Source organism: Desmodus rotundus, chromosome 6 (genome assembly GCF_022682495.2).
Source record: "Desmodus rotundus isolate HL8 chromosome 6, HLdesRot8A.1, whole genome shotgun sequence".
NCBI classification, from domain to species: Eukaryota; Metazoa; Chordata; class Mammalia; order Chiroptera; family Phyllostomidae; genus Desmodus; species Desmodus rotundus.
The window spans coordinates 140,905,927-140,928,801 of NC_071392.1; the positions used below are offsets into that span (position 1 = coordinate 140,905,927).

A 22,875-nucleotide genomic window follows, 5' to 3' on the forward strand; every position below is an offset into this window, starting at 1 on the left:
TGGAATCACAGAACTTGAACTTGTGTTGTCTTACCTATAACAAGACTCCCCAGCCAGTGCTGGCATTGTGAGCCAGAGAGTTACATGGTACCCTTCTGTTCTTTGGGGCTAAAAAACAACTTTTTGAATAGTTACAGTGAAATGAAGCAAAGTGAAGTTTCAGGCAACATCCCCTGGAGCTGATGGAGGTTAACCTTGAACTTTCCCCTGCAGTGTGTCATGACACTACGTTGGCAGCTACCTTTTTGGAAAAAAGAAAATGTAAAATCACTTGTAGAAGAATCAGCATGGGATTTACCTTTCTGCCTAAACATCAAATCAGGTCACTTTGAAGACAAAGGGTGCAAATATCCAAATGCATGAAGCGGGGACAGCCCGGAGGGGGAGTCCTTTGGAGGTGACTACCTGTTACGCAGAAGTCATTTACTTTGTCGAGGTGGGGGTGAGACTTGAGATTGGACACTGGTTCTGCTAGTAGAAACTAGCATAAGTGGATAATCTTGGGTCAAAAAAGTTACTAAGCTTGTGATAAATCATGCAAATAAAGACCTCCCAGTGACTGACTGAGCCTTTATTTGACAATGTTGTAATGCATTTGGAATTGTTGTAAATCGCTCTAATACTGCTTTCTCATTAATGCTGCACGGTGAATTGGTCATCACCAGGAGCCCTGCTCATCCCCAGTTCTCCCTGGGCCAGTTTCCAGGTGTGGCTCCAGCAAGTTCCCAACTATGGCTGCAGGGTAATTTGGTCTTCTCCCCTGGATTCCGGGCCGGTCCAGTTTGAGAATGAGGTCTCTGGAGATGGCCTTCCTGGGGAGAGGACCAGGTGGTGATTTGGAAGCACTTCAGTGTGCGTCAGCACTTAGAAACGGTTCTCTCCAGTCACTCACCAGCTGCTCTTGGCCCAAAAGACACTAGTCATTTACACTGAAGTTCTCATCCCTTCTAGAGAAGTGAGTTTAGCCAGCAGGCCGATTGTGACAAGGAGACCCAGACAAGGAGACGCGGACACACTTTGGCAATGTTACCTGGAGGGCTGGAAAGTACTACGGGTTTTGTTCTGGTTCATTTTCAAGTCTAGTTACAGAAGTTGAAGCTGTGTACTCAGTTCGGTTTTTCAAACTTCAGTTGGAGGCAGCTGAGGTCCCTGCTGTGTTCGTTTTGAAAGTAGAATTTGGCTCTTGAGCTTGCTTGGTTTTTTGTGTGTTGTGTTTGAGACCGCGGCACTATTTGTCTGATACGCACAAGAATCACTCACACGGGGTGGGCCTTCCATCTCTGTCCAGTGGACTGAGGAGCAGGATAAACCCCTTCACTCAGTTTAAGTGTCATTAGTGCTGAAAATCCTGTAACGGACTAAGTATTGGAAAACGGAACCATTAAAATATGCAATAGTATGAATTTTAAATCCGTGGTATGAGTTTTAGATTCAATGCTCTGAAATGCATTATGGTGGGAACATCCAATTTTTTAGCTTACATACCATCCCCAGCACAACCTTATATACACTGAGAGCATGGTATGTACCCCTTTGAGTGAGGTAGGAATAACTAATGGGGAAAAATTTGAGTTAAGCAAACTACTTATTTGATATGTAAGCACCACATAAAAAAAATATTTGGGCCAATCATTTACTAGGGTAGGTAGTACTAATCTCTCTCCCTATAAATATTTTTTTTTAAGGAGTTTACCCAGGAAAGGTAACTTTCTGAAAGAAACTTCATTTTATGTACTAGCAATGACTTGATTAAAGTCATTTTGTCTTTTATTAAAAAAAAAAATTTGGCTTTTTTACTCTTCATACCTCTTGTTCTCTGTGGACAATTTTATGTTTTGAACAGAGAGAGACTCCCTAGGCCAGTTCAGATGCAGCTGAAAACAAAAAGGCTGTGCTAGACTATACTGTTCCTCCAGGTCAGCCCTGTTCCATGATTCTGCCCAACACTGGGCAGTGATAGTGTTTGCCCCACCAGCTCTCCTGTAGGCACCCCCGCGTCGTGCTAAGTGTGGGCTTACTGTTAGACAAAAGATAAAGCTCTAGAAGCTTTTCAGAAGCACTAGACGAGCAGCCTCAGTGTGGGGTTGTGACTTGATTGTCCCTCTGTCATCACTGTTCCAGTGCCTTCCTAGCACGACCTAAAAATGTAGCTGGGTGGAATGGATGCCCTTGAAGATGTGGGTTTCTAGCGGGTGCTATACTCCTGAGATGAAGGAAAAGGTAAGTATCCCTCCTTAGCCGCCCCGGACACCCAGGAAGCACAGGAAATTCTGAATCTGGCTGGGAGTGTCCGCTAATGGGAAGGAGTAACCTGGATCTGTCTGCAAGAACTGCCGTACTCTAGAGTCCCGCCCGCCTTGTTCTGCATTTAAGGCTACGAGGAGCTCCGAGTCCATCTTTCCAGCCGTGCCTACCGCCCATTAGACTTGAACCAAATGGAAAACCACTGTACCTGTGCATGCCCCCTGGGTCTTTACCTCTGTTTTCACTCCCATTGTTCCCTCTGCTGGAATACCCTTTCCCCATCTGTCAAAATCTGGTGTGTTCTTTGAGGTTCTTCTTACTGCTCAAGTGGCCCTTATGCCTTGAGATGTTCCACGATTTATTTTCTACCCGCTTCATGGCACCCTCCTTTCTCTTACTTCTGTACTCCTCATTAGTCACTCTTCTGGGTTTCTATTGTCCCCAGGTCGTGCTGTGTTCTACTGCCCTGCTGTTCGAGCACAGTCTTGCCACAATTAATAAACAGCAGGTGGATGGCTGACAGGCCGGCGTAGGGAGACTAAAAACAGCTGATAGAAAGACTGGAAAGAACATACATATTCTAGTCCTGGCTGTGGCGCTAACTATTGAGACCACCTCCCTGAGCCTGTGCTGCTGACTGGATCCCTGAAGGGCTGAGCTGCTTTCTGCATGCTGAGACATTTTGAAAAATCATATAAAAGCAAGTACCGAGCAGTTCCTTGGAGACCCACAGACCCTGACTCGAGGTCGCTCAACAGCCCCTTCAGAGTGCCGTTCATCTCACCAGCGCCCAGAGCTGTGTGGGAGGCCCTGGCCCTCGGAGCAGCGGCTGAGACACCCCGGCACCACTGCTGTCGCTCGTGGTGCTGTCACGCCCAAGGCCAAGCTTCTGGATGCAGGCGAAGAGACCAGGACGAGGCCAAGAAGGAGCTGCAGTTCGCAGAGGCCTTGTCGCACGAAGGGGTCTGGCTTAGCCTGTACACATCAAGTTCCCCAGGGGGTTGTTATGTCAGGGACGAAAGGACTGGGAGACAAGCAGCAGCTGCTACTTCAGTTTTTTTTTTTTGGTGAAGGAGGGTATGTCCATACATTTCCCTGTAACTCCGTTTTCCCACATCATGTCCAGAGCTTGGACGGGGGTCAAGAGCCATTAGAAGGCCCTCCTTTACTGGGACTTCAGTTGTGCCGCCAGTTGTGGTAGTCCCACTTCTACGGTGTCTCCTGAGCAGGCGCTCCCTCTGCACCTGAACACCTGCTTGGGGGAAGTCGTCACTTGTATTTAACCCTTTGAAGGAGGAGTGAGACCACAATTTCATAAACCCAGATAGTCAGCTGCTGTGGGAGTTACCTGTGAGACCCAGTTTCTCGCCTCTGAATTTTGTCTCTTTCCTGTTACCATGTCCTCCCTGGAACTAGGGAAGTCACTAGTTAAGGACAGTGCTTATCTTTGGTTCCCGTGCCTTGAATTGTTTGTGGTAGGTTCTTAGGCTTAGTCGGGTGAGTGTTTTCAAGGGATTCCAGACGGAGGACAGACTTCCAGAGAAGCTCTAGACTTGCTCTTGATTCCGGCCAAGTCCAGGCGGCTGCAGGTGCACCGTGATCTCTTCCACAGGACTATTAAGCAGGAGTGTGTTCTGGGCTCCTGGCCTGCCTGCTGCGTGCCCTCTCCTCTCTCCCACAATTCTGTAGCCAGAACGTCGCCCCGCATCAGCGCTACGCCCTTCAGTTGCCCAAAACCGGATTAGCAGGCTCTCAGCATGTTAAGGTGGCCGGATTTGTTTTTATTGTTCATGACCAAGTGGTGAGAAGATGAAGACCAAGGGCTGTTTCGGTTGGTGCTCGAACAAGAGGCCGTTGGATTGCTAATCTAGTACGAGATAGTGTTCCTTGGCATTCACAGGTTACATGAGTTAAAGTTTTGTGCACTGGAACGCACCTAGGCAAAAGGCTCCATATTGTATATTAACAGTTACGAGATTCCTTTAAGCTAAAATGACTAATGTCACGTGTAGTGCTTTGTAATGACAAACTATCTCAATTACTTTATATTCCACAATTTGGGAAAGAAGAGCTGTACAGGTGGGTGACTAAGGTCACAGGGTGAAATAGTTTGTTGAAGGTCAAAAACAGATAAGGGGAAGAGGTGATCACATCACACCTCTTTCCAAATCTTCCCATTGCTTATAGAATCGTGTCCAAACTTTGGCAAGGCATTGCCTTGGGCTGGTGAAAGAAACTTTCAGAGCCTTTAGTGTCCTCAACCTAAAATGAGAAATAAGACCTGGGCCACTGTGGGAATTAAATGACTTAATTTTGAGAGACTGACATAGAGTAGGTATCCGGTAGCAGTACTGTGATATTCGAGGTTTATTCACAATCCACTCCTAGTGCGCATGTGACAACTATTATTGTTACTAATAGTAACAATAGTTGTTACTATTATCTGTAACAACTGTTTGCAGAGCTTAGCATGGTGCCTTCTATTCAGCTGGTGCTCACATATCTGGGCAAAAGGGATGTAGGCGCTTGGTCGGTGTCATCAGGACTGGAATTGGGGTCAGTGCGCGTGCAAGCTCGGAGGGGAGTGTGGAATAATTCACCAGTGAGAGAATCCTTGAGCTCGTCATAAAATGTCACAGTCAGCTGCTCTGAAGGGCGGGTGGATTTGGCCTTTGGGGAGCCAGTCTCAATTCTGAAAGAAAGCTCTTTGGTGACCTCTTCTGGCGAACAGGCAGAAGTGATTAGGATTTCAGAGAGCCTGAGATGACGAGAATGCTTCAATTACAGCCAGGGGTGGGGTTAACATTCATGCTGTCATTTTACCTAGACATCGGGCTGGTGAGGTGGATATCATTGTCCCCAAATATAGAACGACCCTGAGGGTCAGAGAGGTAACGGTCTGGCTCAGGATGACGTGCTTTTCTTTGGTAGTTGCCCGTCCAAGCCAGTGCCCCCTGCGCTGTTCCAGGACAAACACGAGTGGACTAGAGGGAAGCTGAGAGGGTGGGAAGGGGCGCAGGGCTGCCGTAGGGTCTGTGGGAGGGCCTGCTCTCTCCTCCAATTACAAGACAACAGAGAAGTGGCCTTAAAAAGGAAAGCACAGCTTCACAGCTAGAAAAGCCCTCCCAGCCCCACTAATTCAATACCCTGTTTCACAGATAGGAAAATTGAGGCTCGGAGGAAACTCAGGGGAAGATGTGGGAGGATTTTGCAGTGACCGTCTCTACTAGCCCCCCAGAATGTGCAGTCACCATTGCACTCTTTATTTTATCGGCTATCTATCCATCCTAGGTCTTTTTTAAATATCCCCGATTTCAGTCTTGTTCAGGGGCAAAGGAGCGGTGGCCAGTTCCATGGTGATGGTAGAGAATGTTGGTTTACGATATGGTTTCCATGTCATTATGGGAAATTCAAAACCTCCTACAGTATTTATTTTAAGTCTTGATTTTTAACTTTGGGAACAAGAACAAAGCTTCAGTCTGCAGTATTCTCATGAATTCCAGGGCCGGGTGAAGGGAGAGTGGAGAACGTTCACCCTATAAACATTTCGAAGGGACTCCATTGATACAAAGCATAAATACAGCCCTGTTGGGAGAGACAGGAGCAGTGTTTTCTGATCAGAAGGAGTGTTTGTTGGAGCTGCAGGACTGGGGAAGCCATTTCAGAAACTGCATTGCCAGGGGGAGGCTTGTTTGGGGTGGGGGGTGGGGAGGGAGCTGGCCCAGCTCCAGCCACACCTGTCATAGTATCTTTTTCTTTTTATTAGTGTAGCCCAGCTAGTGGGATGAATTTAGATGGGACTCCCCAATGGTCTGGAGCAGTGCCATGCTTTCTGCCTGTAACCACAGCTAAATTCATAGGGACAAACAGGAAAATAGTCTTACATCTTGCTGGCAGTTTGTTGTCACGTTTAAATTCTGTCAGTGGGGGTGATGGGCGCAGGCCCGGAGGGGCTTGGGGGCACTGCAGTTCTTCCCTGGGGGCGCTGCCCTGACGTGTTTCTCTTTGATTCTTCCAGAGGCTCTGGCAGAGGGAATTCAAACGACTGCCCTGGAAAGTGGGTTCCAGCCTCCACAGGACAGAGAGGCTAAAGTGCCAGAGTGGAATGTCCTGGTGTTGGATAGGATGCTCAGGTGAGATGCTAGACTGAGAGGCAAGGCCACCCGTGCTGGGAAATGCCTTGACCTTGGTGGCAGAAAAGTTAAGACTGTAATCTCCTTACGGGCCAAGACTCCTCTTTCTTAACCTCTCCCTTCCTGCCCCCTGGCTGGCCTGGGTCCGGGTCTCAGTCGGACACTGACAGGGAAGGCAGCGAAGCATTTCTTCTCCTTCAGCCCATGCAAGTGTCCTATCCAGAGTTTGGCTGTGAAAATTCTCCATCAGCCCCCTCTTTTTGCAGGGCGTAAGCAGGCCAAGAAAGGTGGAGTAGCATGCCTATGTTTCCACGGTGAGCCTGAACCAGCCCCAGAACAAGGACCCACTTCCCGCTGGCCTCTGTCCGCTTCAGAAGGCAGGTGTGTTTACAGAGGGTACTGGGGTTCTGAGGCTGCATAAGGAAGCAGGCGAATCTGAGGAAAGGAGGCCAGAAACAAGGCGAGATGCAGGCGTGGGACCGGGAGACCCCTTCTGTCTGGGGCCTACATGCAGCCAGCGAGCGTCTTCCCCCAGCTGAGTTAGCTGGTGCTACTCTGGAGCCCTGTGTGCAACACATCGTCAGGCCGGGCCCTCTGCAGGGCACGTTTTTGCCTTGCCATCCTCTACACTCCGACTCCTCGGCCCAGCGTTGCAGCGGGCGTTTTCCAGGGCAGTGCAGTTTCAGAATGCACGGGCAAGAGGAGCAGTAGAAATCAGAGCCGAGGATGGGCCAGGAGCTCCGCAGTCTGTTTTAGTCTCTGCATCTCCCGCCCCCTCAGGAGTAAAGCAGTGTCTTCTGGCAGAGTTGAGTTTCACAAAATGAGACATAAAACTGATGAAACAGGAAATGCAGACAGAGGGAGGCAGGGGGAGGCGGGGGAGAGCAGAGGAGGAAGGAGTGATGGTCTGGATGCTAGCTGAAGCCTTAATGATCCTAAAAATTATTGGGCAATAATTTCTACTTTGGAATTCATTTTGCTGTTCCAAAGAATGATAGAGCACCTTAATTATTGCTTTAAATAACCACATGGCTCCATCAAAACAGCATGAGCAAGCGCCCACGTGTGAGCAGACCCGTCTCCCGACACTTGGCAGCTTGAGAAATCCTTAAGGAAGAGACAGGATGAAAAGCCGGTGGAAGTGTCCTGGAGCCTGGGCCCTCGAGGTTCTAGATCGCTGGGGCCGGGAGAGAGGCCTGCAGGGCGTTCCTTGGTGCCCTGAGATCAGTGGGGACAGGCAGAAGGAAGCCACTGCTTTCATTCTCTTAGTACTGGGCTGGGGTGGGGAGGGCAGCGTTTCAGGGCTTTTTAAAAAAAGTTCTTTACATCTGCAGGGGTTTCAAGCTTTCCAGGGATTTCTTTCTATCCACTGGCATTTAGGGAACTGAGAGACCAAGGCCTTTCCAACACACGCTCTTCCTTACACTGATACCAGGTGTGAAAAGCAAGCCAGTTCAATCAAAACAAGGCGTTGCTTTTATGCCTGCCTTTGGCCTGGATGAGCTCCTGTTTCTGGCTTTATAGAGCTACAGGAAAATAGGAGGGTCCTTATTTCAAATTTCTGAAGTGGGTTTCTGAGAGAAGGGGCTTCACGGAGGGGGAGAAAAAGCTAAATTGAATTTTAAGACCACATTTCCTGCGTGCCTGTTTAGAGAATTTTTGGTCCAGTTGGTTCATGAATTAAAGATGCTTTGTATCAGGGGTAGAGATCCATTCACCCTTTCTCGACAGACCTGGCCTGCCCCTCCAAGCACAAGCTTTCTGCTTAACCTGAGACCCGTAGGCCTGGAGGGGGAAGGGGGGGAACGGATCCTCCCGCCTCCTCAGAGCCGGGGTGGAGGGTGGGCAGAGTGTGTAGACGGCGCTCACTGACTGAATCGGGTAGCTTCCAGAGAGTGCTGGTCGTGCCAGCTCTGGGCTTCCAGCCGGCCTGGCGAACAGCCGCAGGTCCCAGGTTTCGACCCCAGTCCTGAAGCTGAGACAGACTGGACCACGACCGAGCCCTCTGCGTGCCAGCTTTTCCCACGGAGGAGGCAGTCACCGCAGACCATGACAGCGCAAGCCCCTTCCGTTTTAGCGTGCTGCAGTTACACACTGACTTAGTGACGATGGCACCAGCTCGGCTGGGCGCCGATCTACCCGCGTCTAATGTCACCGGGCCTCACAAAGCCGTCTCTTTTTAGTGGGCGATGCTCATCAAAGCGGGTACTTTGAGGGAAAGGAGCCATCTCTTGTCTTATTTTCTCCCCGGTATGAAAAAAAGTAGCCTATGAAGAATATTGGTGAGCTTCTTAGCGGGATGCATTTCTTATTTATTGGTAGCCTAGAAGAAGAAATTCTTTGGTTCGCATGACCTCTTGTCTCTCTAGACTTGAACTAGAGTTATGTTCCAGGTACCACCCATAGGCGCGCATGCGGGTTCAACTTCCTTTCTATTCCTGTCGTCCTTGGTCACTCCCTGTATAGCCTAAGCTGAAAATGGACTTTGGAATGTGTGGAAGGACCAGAGGGTGGCAGAGCTGAGCCACTTATTTTGGCTGCTCTGGAAACAAATGAGACACATTATAACCTAATAGGTGGGAAGTTACTGGGATTATCTGTCTGCTTAATTGCTGTCCCCTAAATTTGGCTCCCAGGAAGAGCTGCAGTTTGGGAGGCGGGGAAATCACCGGCTCCTCTCTGCCAGTATCAACTCTCCCTCCCTGCACAAATACCGGTCTCTGCACGCAAAGACGTGGGAACCAGCCGACCACTCACTACACCTAAGTCTTTGCCCCCCACAGCAGCACCTGGCCTGCGTCTTCCCAAGGCATGGTATTCCTTAGGAATACCAAACGGAACGGGAGATGAAGGAAGTTGTCTGTCCTCTCTGTTGGAGCCGCCTACCACTTATTTGGCCTAAATTATCTAGTTGGATTTCCCATAACGATGAAGTCCATGAGACTTCCTGCTACGTCCTCGACGTTATACATTAATGGTAATGTCTTCCTGAGTGCGCTCCATTCCTGACTCACGATGGCAGCTTTGACTTCATAATGCTTGATGTCTTTCCCTAGCACTGTTCCTCATCGATAAAGCAGAGCAAGAAGAAAAATGCATCTGCAAATTTCGCAAAGAAGAAAGGCAACGAGAGTTGTGTGGGCCTGTGTACGTGCGCCTATTTATGTGCCTGTCTGCCTGGGAGGGTCAGAAATCAGAGTGGCACGAGGCTTTTCGTTGTGTGACTTCCCACAGACCAGCCCCAGCACACAGGACGGTTGGAGCGGGGAGGGGTTAGAGGCCACCTATACCACTGTCCCCGCCGTGTATTTAGAGAAGCTGAAGCTTGGTCATTGAATTGCTCTCCCAGCACATTAGAGGCAGGACAAAAATTCAGATTCGCCTCACTACCGGCATGCATCCAGTCACGTTTTTCCCCTTGAGGGGCACTGAGTTAGGAGGAGTCTGAGAGCAGGTTTCAGACACATGCCCCCTCTGTGTCTTAAAGAGATGATTCTGTTGTCTGTTGGGTCCCGTCAACTAGACCTGGCAGCTCCCGGTGGGCCCACAAGTTCAATAAGGTGACAGAAGCTCAGGGACCCAGCGGAGGTTGGGCGAGTGGCCCCGTGATTTCTCTGCCCCAGAGAGACTCCAGGCCCCTCATCCAAGGGGTCTGGTGTGAAATCTGCAGATTTGGCTGTTTGAGGGGAGGCAGGGCGTCTTAGAGCTGCTGGCTCTGTCTCCAGTCCTCGATGGAGACCTGGGGCCCTTGTCGCCTGACTTCCCTGGACTTCAGACTTTCCGAATGCAGACCAGCGAGGGGTAAAGTAGAGCGAAGGGCTTCTTTAATTTTTTTCATTAAAAAACGATTTTTCCTTTAAGTGGAGTGAATAAAGTGCTAGTGAAAGGGGCTAGCAGCCTCTCCAGGGACTCTTGCACCACTTCAGAACTGTGGTTTTCCTCCTCCCTTAAATAAAGTGAGTGCAGTGCTAACGAAAGGTGCTAAAGCAGCTCAGAGGCGGGTCCTCTGGTCTTGAACTGGCAGTAAAGTTCCTCTCTGTAACTTTTCCTCCTTCAGATGCATGTTTGCGGTGGGGAAAAGGGTGGGGTTAGATGGGAGGCTCCTGCCCACATGGCTGCCACCCGTAACTGCTTAGAAAAAAGGAGTCCAGTGTCTGTCCCCCACCATCCAAGGCTAGAATACGGTTTGGCTTCCTGGGCTGCACAGGCCAAGAGAATGGAAGGTTATCGACCTTGGAAACGGAATGTAAACAGCTCTATCCTCAAGCCCCAAAGCCAAATCCTTTTTTGGCTGAATAGTGCATTTTCTTGACCTAAGTCACTCTAGATCCCTGTCTTGGTCTGCTCTCTTGGCCTCTGGAGACATCAGCTATTGTGCATCAGGGGGTGGGAGAAAACTCCCTGTGGGAAGGTGCTTGAGGAAGGAGCCAGGCTCCCTGTGTCTCATCTCCATCCTGGCCCAAGTTGGGGACACTAAAGACACCAGCGAAACCCTAAGCCGCATTACAAACTGGTCGTCAGCTCTGTCTCACTGTCTACCTACTTTGATCCAGAGCCACAACACTGACATGCAAAGGAAGAAGCATGACCCCAGGCACCCACCGGAGTGGGGAGAGCGCCAAAGACAGTGGTGCCTGCGCTGGGGGCAGAGCGGAGTCGGCAGCCAGCAGGCCAAGGCCGCTGGACACAGCCTGCCTCGCAGCCCTCCCCGTCTGTGGACTGCTGGGTCCTTCTGCACATCCCTCCCCTTACAATCTGCTTCCTAGGCTCCCTCCTTCCTTCCTGGGGTGCCCTAGCAATATGGGGCTAGATCTGGCACTTCAAAGTTGGAAGGAAAGAGAAATAGTTGTCACATGTTAAAGCTAAACAAAGCACCAAAAAGAAAAAAAAAAGACTTATAAAAATATAATGGGGTCATCCCCCCAAGCTTCCCACATTATTTGCAGTCTATGAAATGTCAAAATACAATGAACAGACTCTGCACACACATTGCCATTTCCTTCCACCCGTACATGTCTGAGCTGATCGGCGTCGGCCCTGCCCTTCGCCTCCTGCAGCCCCACTCTGCAGAGCCGCTCTGCGTCAGCTCGCTTCGGCCCGCGCGCCCCACCTCCCCAGTACACAGCCGCTTGCAATTCCGAAGAAACTCTCCAAAAAAATAGACATTTGAAAAAAAGTGCATCTGTTCACACTCAGTCTATGCATATTATTTCTTGAGATTATTTTTTTCTTTTTAACCGTAAAAAAGATTGCATATTGGCAATATGATGAGAAAACCACGGTGGCCGCTCCTGGGCGGAGGGTAAGGGGGCGGGGGCGGGAGCACAGAAGTGAGGGGGCTCAGAGAGGGGCAGGTGCGACCCTGCGCCTCGAGACAGGAGGATCGAGGCGGGCTTGCCCGGGTTCTTAATCCTTGGGCCTCCGAAATGTTCCCTCTCCTCAGTCCTTTCTCCCCTCTCCACCCCTTCCCGCTTCCTCGCCCGTGCTCTGGCCGCCCAGCCCTCTTGAGGCAGAGGCGGAATGGCAATAGCTTTTCGGCGCGTGTCCCCCTGGGCCGGATGGAAGACAGGCATGGCGTTTGCAGGGGCATGATGTGGGACACACACCAGAGCAAGCCGATTTGTGACTGTTCCCACTCGGGGAAAAATTGTCCATCACTTCTGTGACTTTAAAAATTTAAGCAGTTACTAGGCTGATAGGTTAAAAAAAATCTTTTGTTCTCGTGGTTTCGCATTAATATTAAGCATGAATAGATATCATATATTACATTGCTTTCCTGCAGCTCTGGGGCAGACTGCACTCTCCTTCCAAACAGGAGAACCGCACAGGCTGCGGACTCCGCTGTTTGAAAGCTCTTCTCCCCCCACTCCCTCCCCTCCCCTCCCCTTCCTCCCAGCCCCTCAGTTCCTGTATTGGAAAAGCCCCCCCGCCCCGACCAGCTCACCCCTGCGTGGATAGATAGTGCCGCATTCTAAGACTCATGCACCACTGCCTTCTGCTGTGCACAGGCAGTAGAGAAAGAGGGAGTTGTGTACCGTGCCCCTCCCGCTCCGCCCCTTCTCTTCCTGCGCTCGCCCCACTCCGCCCTCTCCCAGCCTTCCCCCATCGCAGACCCGTCACTGGTTGTGGACGTCCTCCCTGCGGACAATCTTGTAGATGATCCAGTAGAACATGTTGAAGATGAGGAAGGCCATGGGGAAGCCGATGCGGGATATTTTGTCGATCTTCTTGGCCCTCTGGATGAAGAGTTTCCGCATCTCCTCCGGGGACTTTGATGGCGCAGGAGGGGGGTTGGTGGTGTTGTTGTTGTTGGCGCCCTTGACCGAGATGCCATCCTTGGCCTGCAGGCAGGCCGGGCCCATCCCGTAGGCGGAGAAGTTGAAGCGACCCTCTCCGGCCTCGTCCTCCTGGAACAGATTCAACATGGGGCTCTACTTAAAATAAGACAGGGGCTGGGCACCCTCCCTGCAAGGCACTCCCCGGGGCCAGGCCATGCCCATCTTGTTCTCCCTGCCGCCCTGCACCACCGTTCCAGGTTTCCGAAGGCTTTTGGCTGGCTGGGGAGTTATGCCTTATAGAGGGGCGCCGCTCGCCTGCGGAAACAGATGCAAACCAGGGGATGGAAATGTGGCTGGCGTGCAGTCTCCAGACCCGTGGTCAAGGGTCGCCTCTGTGACCTTGTGGCTTCTGTGAGTCTCAGGGTTTATTTTATTTCATTTTTATCTGTAAGTGGGGTAAGAGTCACCCCACTACCTCAGAAGGTTCTTCTGCCCGTCGCAGGTTTTAGATGAGCACGTGCTCTGGGTGCTGATCTATCAGAGATCCAGGGGACAATTTGGAGAGATCCCCTGCTTTGCTTCTGTTGCCTCCTTGCCCCCTCCCCCACCCCCTGCCCCAGTTCATGTCTTCTCAGTGTGGGTTGCCGGGAGGGGTCGAATGCTCAGGGAGGGAGCAACAGCTGCGGGCCTCAGGTCTGTTTCTGAAGCCAGGGGAGCCACAGCTTCCTCCTGCCTCCAAGTTCCCACATCCCTGGTGGCTGTGACCTCAGACCTCCCTCTGGACGTGTATCAAGTCATCATTCAAGGCCCTTCATTGTTTGGCTCCAACTTACCTCCACAGGCCTCTCTCTCTCCCCCACTGTTGGCTTTGCTCCCCTGCCAGTGTGGTCGCACTCCCTGCGTCGTCCCTGTGCACCCCACTTCCCTGCCTCATGCCAGCTACTAGGGTGCCCACTGCCCCGGCCCTTCTCAGCCCCCCTTTCCCAGCCATGTTGACCTTGCCTGGATGGGAGTCCTGGAGGCCCTATTATTGTCTGCTCTGGTGCCCACTTTGTGTTCATTCCGCACGAGCTCTGAGGTGGCCCTGAGGGCCTCAGCTGAGGTCTCGATTCTGAGTGTGGCTCTATGTGGCTTTATCAGCTCCCATTGCCTTCCAGACAGTGGGAGCCTTCAGAGGGCCAGCCCTGTCTTCTGCTCGTCCCTGTGCACAGCAGGGCAGACCCAGCCACTGGGGCCTTTCCTGCTCGACTCTTGCCGCCCTATTTTGGGCTGCCATCAGGGCTTGTGATGACTTTCGGTCTAGTCTTCCTACTGCCTCCAGGCAGCCCCCACCCCAACCCTTCTGGGTTGTTATAACACAGATCTTATTGGGCAACTTTTGCCTAGAACTTTTAAATAAGCTAACACTGACATCAGGATGATTAAAAGCCTTACATGGTAGATGAGGCCTTAGATTACCTGGACCCTGTGTACCTCTCTGGTCTCACCTGGTGCCCTCATCTACCTGGTATTCTGTGCTCCAGTCCCCCTAACACATTTCTGTGTATTCACAAGTGCCACGCGCCCTCTCTTCAACTCTGGGCCTCTGTTCAAGTCGTTCTGTCCTGCAGCACACTCCGCTCCGGCCCTGCTTCTAGCCCCTTCCCTTTCACTCAACGAGTTCTTACTCAGAAGCCATCCCTGAGCCCAGTCATAGGCTCGGTGTCCCTGCTCTGTGCCCCATGAGGTCACCATGCAGCCACCCCCACCGCAAGCTCTTAACACATTGTATTCTGTGATTGATGTCTGCCTCTCACTAGACTGCGAGCCCCGTGAACGCAGAGGTGAAGCCTCCCATGCGCATCGACCCTCAACACTAAGTGAACATAGGAGCAGGGCGAGAGCACTGTAAGCGCAGAAAGGGAGAAATTAGAAGGATGAGGGCAGCGAGCTGGGTCTGACTGTTGTCTGTTGCTAACACTCTGCCCTTGCTGTAGGCTGCTGTGCTGGGAAATGTTTTCCCTGGGCTCTGGTTACATAGAGGATGCACCAAATTGACTTTCTATGTATTGGCCAAAAAATCCATTCTGTTTTTTTCTGTAAAATAAAAGACACGCGTTTCATTTTCACCAATAACTTCATTGATTTGGGTGTTTTGAGTATGTCGGCTATCTCCTACTATTGGCTTCTAGTGGGGGGAGGCCAGGGGTGCTGCTAAACACCTGCCAATGCAGGGGACAGCCCCCCAGCAGAGTTACTTGGCCAGAATGTCAACAGTGCCAAGAAACTTCACAAACCACTTTTGACACATTCGATCAGTCACAGCACCTTCTCCATACACCGCACAAATCTTTTGTTGTGCGTTTCAGTTGCATTTCTACCTTTCTTGAAATAATAAGGCATAATACGCTGAAAATGTTGCTTATCTTCTTCCATCTTTAATATTAAAGTGGCTGCACAAATATTCACCAATTTGATAGGTTTTTTAAAAATGCACACTGATATGACAGCTGTCACAACACAATCTAACAAAGTTATTTTGAATGAAGTTAAAGACAACTAAGCACTACTAGAGCCATCGTATGGAAGAAATGTAACAGACTTTATGGCCAATCCAATAATTTTGGGCAAATTATTCTTTGCCTCATCTGCTGAGCATGGGAGTGGAAGGGCTGGGTGGGAACTGGAGGCCCCATCTGGTTAGATGACTATCAATTTCACTTTGTGGCCAGAAGGGAAATTCTCTAGACGCAACTGAACAAAGCCTTGCTATTCCTATTCTAACCAGCAGGTGGCAGGACACGAATGCCCAGCAGTATCTGGAGCTGCCTGGGGATGAGGGAGGGGAAATCCTTTCATACTCTGTGGGACCCAGGGAGGCTGGGATTGTGCCTGCCCAGTCCAGCTCACAGAGGCTTCCTAATACTCTGACTAATGAGGCCCACCAGGAATTTGAGAACCAGATGCTTTCTGCCCAACAAATGAGGTAGCTTGGGAGGATGGTGGGAGTTGAGGAGCCTGGCCAGGGTCACAGGCCCTGAGAAACCCAGGCATGCAGCTAGTTCCTCTCCACTCACCATTTGGGGCTTAAAATGCCCTCTGCACACTTCCTGCAGCCCGAGCCTGTACACTGCCGGTGTGCAAGCCACACCAGAGCGGCCAACTCCAGCGGAAGCTCGTTATGGTGAGTCCCAACTCTGCGTCCTTGTAGGTCCTGACATTTGTGCCAAGTTCAGAGCTCTTGGGAACAAGGTCAGATTAATCTGAACACCCGCAAGGGGCTGGGCAGGAGAAATGTTAAGTGATGAAGTGAGCTGGGATGAAAAGCCTGTCCAGTTAGAGGGGGCTGTGGGGAAACTGTGCACTGCATCCCCTACCCAAAGGCATGTCCGGTGGGGTGGCAGGCTGTGATTTTTGGAGAGATATTAGAAGTGTGATTTTTAAATGCTGGCACCTTATTTCAGATTTTTAAGACACTGCTGGTGAAATGAGTGATATTTCCATGTTGAATTTGACTTCCTGGCTACTAGTTGTTGACCTCTACCTTACTATAGCTCTTATGTAAGATCCAATAAACGCAGGACTATTTTTTACCTGCTTCTGTAGGTAGCAACTGACGTTGTAAGGCCAGTGTGTGGGAGGAGCCATGGGCCCTTGAGCCCCGCCCCTACCTTTGCCTTCAGGGTCTCTGTGGTCCTGGTGACTGGCTCCTCCCCGTTGCGCTACCTTCTTCGCCCAGGAGGAGTGGCTGGGATGCTCTTTGAGAGCTCTTCCAGCGCTCGCAGGCTGTGAGAGAGCCTGCAGGGAACTGCGCAGCGGAATCTGATCACATCTGGCCAGCAGTCTTATCCACACTTTACCTGGCCAGAGTGACGGCGTCTGTTTTCCTCCAGTGTGTCACGCTGGGAGGGATTTGGTAAGGGAGGAGGCAGCCTTTGGAAGTACCACTGGTCCACCTTCTCACACATCTGCAAGGGGCCCCATTCACAATTTAGCCTATGCAAATAGCGCCCCCCTGGGGTTGCGCAGGGCACAGTGTAGTGGTCTGGTATTAACCATCTTTTAGCAGAAAGCCACTAGCCCATGGGAAAAAGGAAAAGTAAAAAGTAAATCCCGGAGACAGTTGTGTTCTGTCAGTTCCTCACTTAGATTATTTCGGGAGTCAGAGGCTAGGTACCCAATGGGCAATAATGGAAGTACTAAAACTGGGGGTCATATAAGAAGCGCTTTCTGGCTTCTTAAATACAGTGTCCTCTCCCAATGCAGGTCATATCTTAACTCCCATGGGCACATTCTGACCTGGAACGTCTGCCTTCTGCCTGTGGTGAACTGTTGGAAGTTAACTGAGTCAGAGTGCTGATGTTTAAGAAACACGGATGGAGGTGTGTGCCTGTGTAATCATTTTAATCCCTGGCACTGGTGGCAGGAACAAAACTTAAAGCTACTTTGGAATCGGATTTAATCCTCACCACAGCCCCCCTTATGCTGGTTTTAGTCCAAGTTACAGAGAGAAAAACTGGGCCTCGGACGAGGCCAGCTTGAAGCCCCATACCAAACAGAGCTGAAGAGGCAGGGTCCTTTGTCATAGCGTGGAGTCCTTTGGTGCAGCGGTACTACATAGGTCAATCTAAAACGTGTGGCGCCTTGGTGTGTGGCAGGTGTGTGGCAGGTGTGTGGTGTGGCCTGACAGGTCACAGTGTATGGGTTCTTGGTTGCCTTAATCTGTTGCTGGAAAAACTTCCAGGCAGACTTTCGGCCTGAACCTCAGTTCCTTTGTTCCTCTGTCTACGTGCTCTGCAGATGGCTGTTATGCGTTCAGTATGTACCAGGCCTTGCGCTGGGCACTAGGCGTGTACCACTGCACAAGAGTAGACATGGCCTCTGTCCTTATGGAGGTTACAACTCAGTGAAAGAGATGAGCATTAAGCAACTGAATCACTGCATGTATAAGTATAGGTCAAGGTAAATGTTCAGAAGGAAAGAAACCGGGTTCGAGCAGACCGTGGCCTTTGCTAGTGCCCACAGCCTTTGTGCAAATCAGGGAAAGGACTGCTCCTCAGGGGCTTATGATTGGAAACCTTTCCTCTGGCTGGCACAGCCCATGCCAGGGCACGGCTTACAGGACAGGGCCTCACTGGCTGGGGGCCCTTGTAGGACACAGCTTGCGTGGCCACACTCGGTGACCTTGTAAAGGAACCTCAGTACAGGCCCAGGACCCTGGCCAAGGCATCAGGGAAAGATGGCTCAGCAGAGGGCTGGAAAATGAGTGGGCTGAGCCCAAATGGAGTGCCCTGGAGGAGCATTCCAGGAGGGGAGAGCAAGCTACCTGAAGACCTGTGTGTGTATTTGAGGAACTGGGAAGACAGCTAGTGTAGCTGGTGCCCAGAGAGCACAGGAGAGGGTGATGGGAAGATGAGACTGGGGAGAAATGCAGGCTCTCTGAACCCCCGGGGAAGTAGGTGCGGACCAGGGTGGGGAGTCGGTGTGCTGCCTCAGCCGCACACTCCCCAGGGACATTTGCTGGTTGGACTACAACCTCTGCGGTAGGTAAAAGAGGTTGGTGACTTTTCAGAGAAAATATTCCTCTATTCACTCCGTCAGTGAGAGAATCAGCTCTGGGGGAGGATCTTGTTTGATGCCCCTTCCTTGGAGGTAGGGAGCAAAGGCCTGGAAAGTGGACATGTTACTCGAACACCTCACCCTTTCTGGCACAATTCCCACCTGGAACCAAGCCCCCTGGACCAACACAGCCCTGCAGAAAACACCGATAAATAGCCCCCAGCCTACCATGCGCTGGGTTTCTAGCGAGCCATTAGCTTGGCCCCACTGGCATTTGCACCATCAACTCTGACTTCGGGCACGCCCTGGTCATTTCTGTAGAGTTAGTCCCATTGAACGAGTGACCAATTGTAGACCCAGCCAGGGCATTATTTGTGGGAGAGGAAGCTGGAACTTCTACGACCTTCATTCCTATTTCACGCCTGCCTCACCCGCTGAGAAGGATGGCCCAGTGAAACAAGTATCACGAGACAAGGCTGCCTGTGGGGAGCTCTTCCGTTTACTGCCAGCTGTCCTTCCCTAGGCAGGGACCCAAAGGCCTACCTTGTGATGTCTTCGCTTCCTGCGGAACCGGAGCAGCTCTTTGTGCTGCCGAGACACAAAGTTGACAGCAGCGTACTCGAGCAAGGCGGAGAACACGAAGAGCAGGCACACCGCCATCCAAATGTCAATGGCTTTGACGTAGGACACCTGGGTGGGGTGGGGGAAGAACACACGGCAGTGAGGGCAGAGGAGTCAGAAATGCTGACTGTGGTGGGATGGAACCCTCCTGTCCCCCACTGCTGTCCCCTCCCCAGCTGGGGCATTAGTGGGGAGGGTACACAGGAAAACAGAAGAAGAATGCACCAAGAAGGCCGGACAGAATGATTGGGAAAATGGAATGTGGAGGAGCACTGGAGAGGGGAGGACGCAGTGCGTAGCACCGTTGCTCAGGGGAGCAGAAGGCTGTGTTTAGTCTGAGGGTGACAGGGACAGAATGCCATGCCTACTGTCAACACGGAGACAGCTCTCCTTCAACCATGTGCGGATACAATAGTAAGTCAGCAGCTTGCAGCTGGAAGAGGATCCTCACCAGAACCTGACTATGCTGGCACGCTGATCGCAGACTCCCAGGCCCCAGAGCTGTGAGAAATAAATTTCTGTTATTCATGAGCTGTCCAGGCTTTGGTTCTTCATTGTGGAAGCCCAAAGTGACTAAGACTGGCCCATTCGTAGGAAAAAAGCAGTCAAAAGAAGCTTTCCCTGAGGGAGCCCAGATGTTGGACTCAATGGATAAAGACTTTAAATCAGTTGTTTTAAATATGTTCAGAGAACTAAAGGAAACCATCTCTAAACAACTAAAGAAAAGTATGAGGACAAATTCTCACCAAGTAGCGCATGAGAGAGAAATTACAAAAAAAGAACCAAATAGAAATTTTGGAGTTGAAAAGTAAAATAAGTAAAAATTCTACTGGAGAGGAACAACGCATTTGAACAGACAGAAGAAAGAATCAGTGGACTTGGAAGAGAAACCGTGAAGTTCAGGTTATCCTGTCTGAGGAATAGAATAAAGAAAAATGAACAGAACTTCAGAGACCTATGGGGAACTATCATGTGCATTAAAGTATGTTTAAAGCAGGGGTCCCCAACCTCCAGGCCATGGACCGGTACTGGTCTGTGCCCATTAGGAACCAGGCCACCCAGCAGGAGGTGAGCTTGAATGTAATGTGCTTGAATCATCCTGAAACCATCCCCCACCTCCCACCAGTGCATGGGAAAATTGTCTTCCATGAAGCCAGTCCCTGGTGCCTAAAACATTGAGGACTGCTGGTTTATAGGATAGGAGAGAGAAAGAGACAGAAAGAATATTTAAAGAAATAACAGCCAAAATTTTCCTCAAATTTAATGAAAAACACCACACATCTAAGAAGTTCAGTGGACTCCAAGCAAGGTAACTCAAGGAGATCCACACCTAGATTCACCATTATCAAATTGTCAGGAGCCAAAGACACGGAGTCTTGAAAGAAGTGAAGGAGAAGCAACTCATCACATACAAAGGCTCATCAATAAGAGCAACAGCTGATTTCTCATAGAAACTATGGGGTCTGGAAGGCAGGTGACATGAAAGATAGGCCAAATAAGTGGGACGACATCCCATGTTCATGAATTGAAAGACTTAACAATGTTAAGATGGCAACACTCCCCAAATTCATCTGGAGACTCCATGCATTTTTATTCAAAATTCCTTTTTTGTTGTTGCAGAAGTTGACAACCTTATCTTAAAATTCATAATCATGTTCATATGGAAATGTAAGAACCCAGAATAGCCAAAACAGTCTTTAAAAAGAAGAAAGTGAGAGGACTCACACTTCCCAATTTCAAAACTACTACAAAGCTATGGACATCAACAGTGCAGTGTTGGCATAAGGGTAAACATATAGATCAATGGAATAGAACTGAGAGTCCAGAAATAAACCCACACATCTGCAATCAGTCATTTATGACAAGGATGCAAGTTCAGTGGAAGGAAAGAATAGTCTTAACTAATGGTGCTGGAACATCTGAATATTTACATGGGAAAGAGTTCTATCCCTGCCTCATACAACCTACAAAAATCTAAATGCATCAAAATCTAGATTAAACTATAAAACTTTCAGAATAAAATGTAGGTGTAAACCTTTGTGACCTTGGGTTACACATTAGGTTCTTAAATACGATACCCAAACACAAGCAGCAAAAGAAAATAGATAAATGTGACTTCACCATAATCAAAAACTTTTGTGTATAAAGGACACTGCAGATCAAGTGAGGAAACATCCCACAGATGGGAGAAAATATTTGCATATCTTATATCTGACAAGGGTGTAAAATCCATGATGCACAAAGAACTATGACAACTCAGCAATAAAAAGAGAATTGCTCCAGTTAAAAAGTGGGCAAAGGATTTGAGCAGACAATTCTCCAAAGAAGATACATAAATGCTCAATAAGCACATGAAAAGAATGTCCGACATTATTAGTCACTAGGAAAATGCAGATCAAAAGCACAAGGTGCCACCTTGTATCAACTAAAATGTCTATAATCAAAAGACATAACAAGCATTGGAGAAGATGTGGAGAAATTGGAACTCTGGCAGGATTATAAAATGGTATAGCCACTTTGGCAAATAGTTTGGCAGTTCCTGAAATAATTAAGCATATAGTTACTATTCATCTCCAAGTTGTGTGTGTGTGTGTATGTATATGCTATGTATACATGCCATATATATGTTATATATGTGTATATATACATATATAGAGACAACAACATGCCCGTACAATAACTTGTACACACGCGTTCATAGCACTATTTGTAAGAGCAAAAGTAGAGATAACCCAAATGTCCACCATCTGCTGAACGGAAAACACAGGGTGGTCTGTTCACACGATGGGGCGTTCTCCAGCTGCAGCAGGAGAGAGCTGAAACATGCTACAACGTGGATGAACGCTGAGAACGGTATGCATGTATTGTGCGATTCCATTGACGTGAGATGTCCGGATTAGGTAAGTTCATAGAGGTAGAAAGTAGATTAGTGGTCGCCAGAAGCTGAGGAAGGGCGATAACTGGTGATAAGTATGGGGTTTCTTTTTGGGGTGATGGAAAATCAGTGGTGGTGAAGGTAAACAACTTTGCTAATATATTAACTGCCACTGGGTTTTATGCTTAAAAAAAAAAAAAGCAAATGGAGAAGACTGTGAGGCTGAATGTTCATAGCAAATGCAGCCAAACAGTGAGTCTAGTGTTCACAATGAGTGGAGCATTTTTTGATAATTCAGAAATTTTAAATGAAGGTTTCCTATTAGATGCAATCATGGCATTATTTCTAATTCAATAATAATTATTCGATGCATATTAATTTTTTAGATGTGATAATATCATTGTGATCCTTATTCTTCATCGTCATGATGTCCATAGCTTTCAAACGCTTGAGCACAAACTGCACCTGTGTACCTCCTTACCCACCTACCTCTCTGTATATAAACAGAGGTAAAGCAAATGAGGCAAAATGATAACAACTGGAATCCAGGTGAAGGGTATTATGGTGTTCATCGTGTGTTATTTCAAGCTTTCTGTAACAAAGCAGAATGGGAGGTGCGGCACTAATTGGACACCGTGCAGCATGTCGCATTTGGCGTGAGGCTGGAGGGAACTGGGTGTGGTGTCCGGTGTTAATAGCAGAGCCGAATGTTGCATCGAGTGCTGAGGGAATGCACAGGATGGGTCTGCAGTGACGGGAGGGGAGGTAGGAGAAGGCAGTGCCTAGCATTAGAAGGAGCACAGCAGAACGAGGCACCCAGCATTCACAGGGAAGGGGGCAGAATGTTGGATCTCAAGTGTGGGCGAATGGAGGAGTGTGAGGTGTTTGGCATTAATAGTAAATGAAGCAGAACATTGTGTCCGATGTTAAAAGCGAATTAAGCAGAAGGTGAGGTCTAGTGTTAACAGTGAAAGGAAGAGGATGGCACGTTTCTCTGAGGGTGACTGGAGGAGAATTAGCGTCTGCTGTCAGTAATGAATGAAGTGGAATGCCACGTCTGGCATTGGAGGAACGGAACAGAATGATGCTGTGTCTAGCATGGAATGAATGAAGCAGGGTGTGTCTTCTGGTATTGCTAGTAAACAGAGTGAAATGCAGTGTCTAGGGTTAATAGTAAATGGAGCAG

The 22,875-nt window shown here is 49.5% G+C and overlaps 1 protein-coding gene across 1 annotated transcript in view; it reads right to left on the reverse strand.

Annotated features, from left to right (window-relative positions):
- Positions 1-12,484: 12,484 nt before the first annotated feature.
- Positions 12,485-22,875, reverse strand: part of GLRA1 (glycine receptor alpha 1) — a 68,309-nt gene continuing 57,918 nt past the window's right edge. Inside the window, exons 8-9 of the mRNA XM_024576933.3 lie at positions 18,737-18,883; positions 12,485-12,808 (exon numbers count right to left, since the gene is read on the reverse strand). Of these exons, the coding sequence (XP_024432701.1) occupies positions 12,494-12,808; positions 18,737-18,883 (462 nt within the window). The 3' untranslated portion in view covers positions 12,485-12,493. The remainder of the gene's footprint in view (positions 12,809-18,736; positions 18,884-22,875) is intronic.